The sequence below is a fragment of the Lolium perenne genome, chromosome 6 (assembly GCF_019359855.2).
Source record: "Lolium perenne isolate Kyuss_39 chromosome 6, Kyuss_2.0, whole genome shotgun sequence".
Taxonomy (NCBI): domain Eukaryota; kingdom Viridiplantae; phylum Streptophyta; class Magnoliopsida; order Poales; family Poaceae; genus Lolium; species Lolium perenne.
Window position 1 is genome coordinate 61,220,437 of NC_067249.2, and position 10,118 is coordinate 61,230,554.

At 43.1% G+C, this 10,118-nt stretch overlaps 1 protein-coding gene across 1 annotated transcript; it reads left to right on the forward strand.

Annotated features, from left to right (window-relative positions):
* The first annotated feature begins 5,860 nt into the window (after window positions 1-5,860).
* On the forward strand, window positions 5,861-6,370 carry LOC139832409 (uncharacterized). The gene is made up of 2 exons (XM_071822164.1): window positions 5,861-6,187; window positions 6,269-6,370. Exons 1-2 carry the CDS (start codon window positions 5,861-5,863, stop codon window positions 6,368-6,370), a joined length of 429 nt encoding a protein of 142 aa, XP_071678265.1.
* Window positions 6,371-10,118: the final 3,748 nt, after the last annotated feature.

The window sequence follows — 10,118 nt, forward strand, 5'->3', positions numbered from 1 at the left end:
TGAGGAAGAGTTGTATATGGTACAACCCAAAGGTTTTGTCGATCCTAAAAATGCTGACAAAGTATGCAAACTTCAGCGTTCAATCTATGGACTGAAGCAAGCATCAAGAAGTTGGAACCGACGCTTTGATAATGTGATCAAAGACTTCGGGTTTATACAAAGTGTCATGGAGAGGCCTGTATTTACAAGAAAGTGAGTGGGAGCTACGTAGCATTCCCGATATTATATGTAGATGACATATTATTGATCGGGAATGATATAGAACTATTAAGCAGTGTTAAGGGTTATTTGAATAATAGTTTTTCAATGAAAGACCTTGGTGAAGCATCGTATATATTAGGCATCAAGATTTATAGAGATAGATCAAGATGCCTAATAGGGCTATCACAGAGTACATATCTGGACAAGATTCTAAAGAAGTTTAGAATGGATGAAAGTAAGAAAGGGTTCTTACCTATGTTACCAGGCAAGGTATTGAGTAAAACTCAAGGACCGGCTACGGCAGAAGAAAGAGAAAGGATGAGTAACATCCCCTATGCCTCGGCAGTAGGATCTATCATGTATGCCATGCTATGTACTAGACCGGATATAGCACATGCTGTTAGTTTGACTAGCAGATATCAAAGTGATCCAGGAATGGAACACTGGACAGCGGTCAAGAATATCCTAAAGTACTTGAAAAGAACTAAGGATATGTTTCTTTGTTATGGAGGTGACCAAGAGCTCGTTGTAAACGGTTACACCGATGCAAGTTGGAACACTGATCCTGATGACTCTAAGTCACAATCTGGGTACGTGTTTATATTGAATGGTGCTGCAGTAAGCTGGGCAAGCTCGAAGCAGTGCACGGTGGCGAAGTCTTTAACAGAATCAGAGTACATAGCGGCTTCAGAGGCTTCATCAGAAGCGGTATAGATGAAGAGGTTCATTGTAGAGCTCGGTGTGGTTCCTAGTGCATTGGACCCATTAATCATTTATTGTGATAACATGGGTGCCATCGCCAATGCACAAGAGCCAAGGTCACACAAGAGGCTGAAACATATCAAGCTGCGTTACCACTCGATTCGCGAGTACATCGAAGATGGAGAAGTAAAGATTTGCAAAGTACACACTGATCTGAATGTAGCAGATCCGTTGACTAAAGCTCTCCCTAGGGCAAAGCATGACCAACACCAGAATGCCATGGGTGTTAGGTATATTACAATGTAATCTAGATTATTGACTCTAGTGCAAGTGGGAGACTGAAGGAGGTATGCCCTAGAGGCAATAATAAAGTGGTTATTATTTATATCTTTATGTTTATGATAAATGTTTATATATCATGCTAGAATTGTATTAACCGAAACATTAGTACATGTGTGATATGTAGACAAACAAGAAGTCCCTAGTATGCCTCTTAAACTAGCTTGTTGATTAATGGATGATTAGTTTCATAATCATGAACATTGGATGTTATTAATAACAAGGTTATGTCATTGTGTGAATGATATAATGGACACACCCAAATTAAGCGTAGCATAAGATCTCGTCATTAAGTTATTTGCTATAAGCTTTTGATACATAGTTACCTAGTCCTTATGACCATGAGATCATGTAAATCACTTATACCGGAAAGGTACTTTGATTACACCAAACACCACTGCGTAAATGGGTGGCTATAAAGGTGGGATTAAGTATCCAGAAAGTATGAGTTGAGGCATATGGATCAACAGTGGGATTTGTCCATCCCGATGACGGATAGATATACTCTGGGCCCTCTCGGTGGAATGTCGTCTAATGTCTTGCAAGCATATGAATGAGTTCATAAGAGACCACATACCACGGTACGAGTAAAGAGTACTTGTCAGGAGACGAGGTTGAACAAGGTATAGAGTGATACCGAAGATCAAAACCTCGGACAAGTAAAATATCGCGAGACAAAGGGAATTGGTAATGTATGTGAATGGTTCATTCGATCACTAAAAGTCATCGTTGAATATGTGGGAGCCATTATGGATCTCCAGATCCCGCTATTGGTTATTGGTCGGAGTGAGTACTCAACCATGTCCGCATAGTTCTCGAACCGTAGGGTGACACACTTAAAGTTGGATGTTGAAATGGTAGCACTTGAATTATGGAATGGAGTTCGAATATTTGTTCGGAGTCCCGGATGAGATCCCGGACATCACGAGGAGTTCCGGAATGGTCCGAGAATAAGATTCATATATAGGATGTCATTTTATGTGAAATAAAATGTCGCGGAAGGTTCTATGGAAGGTTCTAGAAGGTTCTAGAAAAGTCCGGAAGAAACCACCAAGGAAGGTGGAGTCCACATGGGACTCCACCACCATGGCCGGCCAGCCCTAGATGGGGTGGAGTCCCAAGTGGACTCCACCATAGGGGGCCGGCCACCCCCCACATGGGAGGTGGGAATCCCACCTTTGGGTGGGAGTCCTAGTTGGGCTAGGTTTCCCCCTCCTATGGAAGGTTTTGGTTTCGGGTCTTATTCGAAGACTTGGACACCAACACTTGGGATCCACCTATATAATGAGGGGCCAAGGGAGGGGGCCGGCCACCCCAAGACCATAAGCTGGCCGCCCCCCTTGAGTGGCCGGCCACCCCCTCCCAAACCCTAGCTTTGCTCCTCCACTCCATATTGCCCGCATAGCTTAGCGAAGCTCCGCCGGACTTCTACACCGCCACCGACACCACGCCATCGTGCTGTCGGATTCAAGAGGAGCTACTACTTCCGCTGCCCGCTGGAACGGGGAGGTGGACGTCGTCTTCATCAACAACCGAACGTGTGACCGAGTACGGAGGTGCTGCCCGTTCGTGGCGCCGGAACCGATCGTGATCAAGATCTTCTACGCGCTTTTGCAAGCGGCAAGTGATCGTCTACCGCAGCAACAAGAGCCTCCTCTTGTAGGCTTTGGAATCTCTTCAAGGGTGAGACTCGATACCCCCTCGTTGCTACCGTCTTCTAGATTGCATCCTAGCTTGGATTGCGTGTTCGCGGTAGGAAATTTTTTGTTTTCTATGCAACGTTATCCTACAGCCGCTTCATCCCACTATGCCACAAAGATGCAAAGTACTCAAACTAAAGATAACAAGAGCATCAACGCCCACAAAACCATTGTGTTCTACTCGTGCAACCATTTATGCATAGACACGGCTCTGATACCACTGTGGGATAACGTTGCATAGAAAACAAAAATTTTCCTACGGCGAACACGCAATCCAAGCCAAGATGCAATCTAGAAGACGGTAGCAACGAGGGGGTATCGAGTCTCACCCTTGAAGAGATTCCAAAGCCTACAAGATGAGGCTCTTGTTGCTGCGGTAGACGATCACTTGCCGCTTTCAAAAGCGCGTAGAAGATCTTGATCACGATTGGTTCCGGCGCCACGAACGGGCAGCACCTCCGTACTCGGTCACACGTTCGGTTGTTGATGAAGACGACGTCCACCTCCCCGTTCCAGCGGGCAGCGGAAGTAGTAGCTCCTCTTGAATCCGACAGCACGACGGCGTGGTGTCGGTGGCGGTGAAGAAGTCTGGCGGAGCTTCGCTAAGCTACGCGGGAGATATGGAGGAGAAGGGGGCGGCTAGGGTTTGGGAGGGGGTGGCCGGCCACTCAAGGGGGGCGGCCAGCTTGTGGTCTTGGGGTGGCCGGCCCCCTCCCTTGGCCCCTCATTATATAGGTGGATCCCCAAGTGTTGGTGTCCAAGTCTTCGAATAAGACCCGAACCAAAAACCTTCCTTAAGAGGGGAAACTTAGCCCAACTAGGACTCCCACCAAAAGGTGGGATTTCCACCTCCCATGTGGGGGGTGGCCGGCCCCCTATGGAGGAGTCCACTTGGGACTCCTCCCCATCTAGGGCTGGCCGGCCATGGAGGTGGACTCCACCTTCCTTGGTGGTTTCTTCCGGACTTTTCTAGAACCTTCTAGAACCTTCCATAGAACCTTCCGCGACATTTTATTTCACATAAAATGACATCCTATATATGAATCTTATTCTCCGGACCATTCAGGAACTCCTCGTGATGTCCGGGATCTCATCCGGGACTCCGAACAAATATTCGAACTCCATTCCATATTCAAGTACTACCATTTCAACATCCAACTTTAAGTGTGTCACCCTACGGTTCGAGAACTATGCGGACATGGTTGAGTACTCACTCCGACCAATAACCAATAGCGGGATCTGGAGATCCATAATGGCTCCCACATATTCAACGATGACTTTAGTGATCGAATGAACCATTCACATATATTACCAATTCCCTTTGTCTCGCGATATTTTACTTGTCCGAGATTTGATCTTCGGTATCACTCTATACCTTGTTCAACCTCGTCTCCTGACAAGTACTCTTTACTCGTACCGTGGTATGTGGTCTCTTATGAACTCATTCATATGCTTGCAAGACATTAGACGACATTCCACCGAGAGGGCCCAGAGTATATCTATCCGTCATCGGGATGGACAAATCCCACTGTTGATCCATATGCCTCAACTCATACTTTCCGGATACTTAATCCCACCTTTATAGCCACCCATTTACGCAGTGGTGTTTGGTGTAATCAAAGTACCTTTCCGATATAAGTGATTTATATGATCTCATGGTCATAAGGACTAGGTAACTATGTATCGAAAGCTTATAGCAAATAACTTAATGACGAGATCTTATGCTACGCTTAATTGGGTGTGTCCATTACGTCATTCATATAATGATATAACCTTGTTATTAATAACATCCAATGTTCATGATTATGATACTAATCATCCATTAATCAACAAGCTAGTTTAAGAGGCATACTAGGGACTTCTTGTTGTCTACATATCACACATGTACTAATGTTTCGGTTAATACAATTATAGCATGATATATAAACATTTATCATAAACATAAAGATATAAATAATAACCACTTTATTATTGCCTCTAGGGCATATCTCCTTCACTATACCCTATTCTCATAGGGGATGATTTTAACTTGCTAAGATTCGAACATGAGAAAAGTAAATGCCCTTTTAATGGCCACTGGCCTTTCTTATTTGACGATGTCATAGATAGCTTAGACTTGAGAGAGGTTGAGATGGCAGGCAGACAGTTCACATGGGCAAACAGTTTACCTGGCTCAACGTACGAAAAATTAGACCGCGTTTTGATGGACACCAGGTGGGAGGATAAATATCTGATGGTGTCATTCCACGCTCTAGAACGTATTGAGAAATTATCGGACCATGCTCCCATACTTTTAACATCATAATTTATTAGCTATAGAAGAAAATGACAATCATGTGAGGGTTTTAAAATCGCATTTGAAAAGTTGATTATAGTAAAAAGATGAAGTTGATATATAATTCTTGAGAGTCACGTATAAAATCTTCTTCCCCATCAACAACATAATAAAATAATTTTAGAAAAATACACAATAGAAGTATAATCCTATCCAAGATCCGAAGTCCAACTTCGTTTTCTCTACATTTGTTAGTATGTAAGAGACAACAATACTGAGAATAAATAGATCGGTTGCATTTGGAAGTTTCATTTGGAAGTAAAACAAACTCATTATAAAAGAAAGTACATGCTGGATACGGGGACAGGCTATTTCGGTCGCTGACGCGCTCTATCAAAACTCCCTGCAAGTTCGTTTTCGCCGTTCACTTGATCCGGAGGGTCTGCGGCAGTTGGACTTTTCGCCGTTCACTTGATCCGGAGGGTCTGCGGCAGTGGGACGAGCTCCAAAGTATCATGGCTGAGGTGAATCTCACCACTGGTCAAGACAAGATCTCCTGGCACCTGGAACAACCGGATCCTACTCAGTGAAATCCATGTACTCTATGCTTTCGAAGGGCACGACTATTGCCCACTTTAAAGACATGTGGGAAGCCACGGTTCCGCTAAAAATCAAAATCTTCTCCTGGCAGTTAGCGCTTGATAAGCTGCCCTCGGGGTTGCAGATCCTTACTCGCAACGGTCCGTCCAATGGTCAATGTCCTCTGTGCGGTGCGCCGGAGGATGCTAGCCACATTTTCTTCTCCTGCTCCTTGGCGATCTTCGCGTGGTCAGTCACGCGCCAGCTGCTCGGGTGCAACTGGCGCCCCGCCAACTTCGCCCAATTTCACGCCATCCTTTCTAGCTTCTCGGGTTATCCCAGAACACTGTTGTGGATCCTTTTCCTTGCCCAGTCTTGGGCGTTGTGGAATGTGCGCAATAAACTTGCCATTGAAAAGAAAACTATTGCTAACCCAACTGACATTATTTACAAAATCATCATTTTTTTGCAGCTGTGGAGCCTAAAATGCAAGTCAAGAGAAAAGAAGGGCATAAACTGGATGGCACGCGAGCTAAGGGAGCTGTACGCGTCGCTCAAGCCAGCATCGATGTGATGGAGTAGTCCGTGCCACGGTGCGGGTCCCTAGGACGGTCAGGACTTCATGGAGGCCTTGCTGTGTTCTTGTGTTGCACCTTACCTTGTCACCCTGAATCTTTTAGTCGTGTGTGCCTCTTAGTGTGTGGCCAAGCTGTAATGCCCAGCACTTTGTATCTGAATCCTTGATACCATGTTGGATTTATTAATTTAAAGTCGGGCAAATCTTTGCCTATTATCTAAAAAAAAAACGGGGACAGGACCGGAGAAAATCCAATTCAATTTAGGCGCACTCTATCTGGGGTTCCGATCTGGTTTGCTTCGCCCAAATGCTCAGCTCAGTCTTGCTTGATTGACACTCGATCAGCTCAATTTCAAACCGACCTCAAGCAAGCACGCGCCCGCCGCGTTAGTTGACCGGGAGGAGGAGAAAGATTAAGATGGTGAACAAGGTCGCCGGCGAGCCGCAGCTGCTGTCGAAGAAGGCCGGCTGCAACAGCCACGGCCAGGACTCGTCCTACTTCCTGGGCTGGGAGGAGTACGAGAAGAACCCCTTCGACGCCGTCGCCAACCCAGGCGGCATCATCCAGATGGGCCTCGCCGAAAACCAGCTCTCGTTCGACCTGGTTGTGTGTCTTATCAGAAGGCAGCAAACCTGACATAAGACTGCAGTTCTACGTAATAAGGTAAGACACTTTGCTCACAACTTGCGGAAACAATTAAGCTATATCACTTTGATGCAGAAAACTGAGTTTATTTTAACAACTGACCATTACTTCTACAGAATTTATTTTAATAATTGAACATTACTTCTAAATAAATATATCTGAAATTCTGAGCGCAAAATAGTCATAGTGACAGAATAGCATACCTCCAAGAAGAAAATAGAACCATGAAATTCTGAACGCAATATAGTCACATGTTCAGGTAAAATAAGTTAATTTTCTTCAGCTTTCTCCATTTTACTATTTGTCTGGTTAGATAACTTGTGCAACATCATTTTACAGAAACATATACCAATAGAATCCTACCACTGGTAGAAAAAGGGACTTTAGTCCCGGTTCGTAACGGGCATTAATCCCGGTTGTGCAACCGGGACTAAATATCCGCGACTAAAGGCCCCCCCTTCAGTCCCGGTTGCTTACGAACCGGGACTAAAGGTCCATCCGCCTGGGTTCCGTCCGTCAGGATGAAAAATGTCCCAAGTTGAATTTTTTTTAATTTTATTTTTTTTCTAATTTTTTTCACTCCAATTTTTTTCTATTTTTTTAGAATTTCTATTATTTCGGTTATTTGCATAGTTTAGTCTCTATCTCTAACTACACTTATCTCTAGTTAAATTACATACTCGTGGTCAAACTTCCCACTCGGTCACCCATCCTCCCACTACTCTAGCACTAGCACGCTTAACTTCCGAGTTCCATTCCATTTCGCATCCAAGTGCTTCGCGCGCATGTATGTGATAGTAGTATCATATCAATCCTATTAACATATTGGTTGATGTCACATTTCTTTATTGTTTGAATTTCAAATAATTCTTTTAATAAATAAAAGTAATGATGTAATAATAATCTTGAATAAATAAATAAACATTAATTTTTAATTTGTATTATTTTTAAATTTTTTAATTAATTAATTTTTTTTGCCAAACCTAAAACCTAAAAAATTGAAAATCTAAAAAATGGGTAAAAATGATAGTAATCTTTATGCATGATGCAATTAAAAAAATTATTTTTAAAAAAAATAAATAAATAAATAAAATCCCGAATTTATAGCAAAAACTAAAATCTTCCTGCTTTCGTATTTTTATTTGGAATTTTGAGAATCAAAAAATTGGCTAACCGGGTAAACCATAATGTTAGGAAACTAACTTTTTCCCACAATAATTTTGATATATTATACGTTTTTTTTCGACGTCGTATGCAAAAGTTATTGCGGTTTTACCATTTTTCAAACCTTTTTTGCAAAAAAAATGAAAATGGAAATTTGTTAATTTTCCCTAATACTAACATACAAGAATCTGAAAACATTTTATTTTTTTGAATTTCCTATCATTTTATTTTCTATTTTACAGTGCTAAAAAAGGCGATCCACGGGGGGGGGGGGGGGGGGGGGGGTTGGTGGAGGTGCGTGGGGAGCCAAAAACCAGAGAAAACCTTTAATCCCGGTTGGGGACACCAACCGGGACTAAAGGTTCCTGACCTGAACGCAGCTCACCGTAGCCCTTTTGTCCCGGTTGCCCGAGCATTAGTCTCGGTTCACCAGCAGAATCGGGACTAAAGACCCCATTAGTCCCGGGTCAAAGTATTTGGGGACTAATGGGTTGGGATGGAAAGCCTTTTTTCTACTAGTGTACAAAGGAGAAGAAAAAACTGACCATTACATTTGTTCTAACTTCAACCTAAAGTGGCGTGTCATACAAAAATACAATGTGCAGCAGCCAAATTCGAATGACATAAACATTACATGAAGTCCTTAACTGACCAGATAACTTGTCATTACAAACACTATAAGAAATATTAGGGTAATGTTACCGGAGTTTCATATATGTCACAAAGAACTGAAATGTTATCAGAAATATGTGTGGGAGAAGAAAGGATTAGCACCTACCTGTTATCAAAGATTCCTTGCTCATACTATCTTGTACATACTATACATATCTGGTGCAAAACGGAAAATTGTTAATACTGCAAAAAAAATTGCCATACTATTTTGTCGGAAAATAAATTGCAATACTTGAGTTAGAATCAGTCAAATGAATTCATTAACTTCATTAAAGTATTGCTTGATCCAGTAGACAGAATAGATAGACATGGGGAATGCACCTGATGAAAAAGTAGAGTAAAAAATCTCTCACCCATTTCATCCAACATCTGTTGGCAATCTAGGCAGTTCAGAATATCCTTTCTAGTTAAATCGGTAGAGTATATCCATTTCAGATTGGTGCCCAGCCAAAGCGCCATCCTTATGTAGAATGTATATCAAATATCAAAAGGAAAACATGATAGCAAAGTGTCATCAAAGATAAAGCGTTGTCCTGACACCAGAGATGTAAAATGTTATCACAGTGGGGATTCTGACGAAAAAAACTGCTGACAAGTTACCCAACGGATGCTAGAAGGCACGAGTAGCTGCCCAGCCGATTTGTAGTTCAGCAGCTAGAAATATGCTATTTGGATTTGATGATATTTCTTGGGACCAGACCTACAAAGATGATGACAGCCTCATTATACAGTTAACAGATCATGTTAAAATACAATCTGAAAGAATAAAACCGAGGAAAATGTTGGGGCTGAATCTCTCAGCCCCTTTCTTCTACCTCTCACACTCTCAAGCTCTCTTGTTTCTCACCAGAACACACGTGCCGTGGCTCTCCTTGGCACCACAAATGCTACATTCTCACTTCTTTTTCTCTCAAATAAACTTGACGACTCACATGGCTTTAAGTAGGCAGAGTCACACCACGTATGGCCACTAACGCACCCACTAACTCCATGCAGCACTAACCCAGGCCAGCCACTAACACAAGACCTGGGCAACGCACACTTTCAGCTAACTAACTAACTGAAAACTACTACCGATTCACTCGGATGACACCTGAACTTCGCACGCAGCTGGTTGTCCTCAGCACATGTGCAGCAGCTTCACGCCACCACCGGCATCTCGCCATGCACGCCACTTTACACGGCCATCTCCGGCATCTCACCATGGGCACCGACTGAAACCAAACCATAGTACTACATACAGCTAACCAAATGCAAAACCAA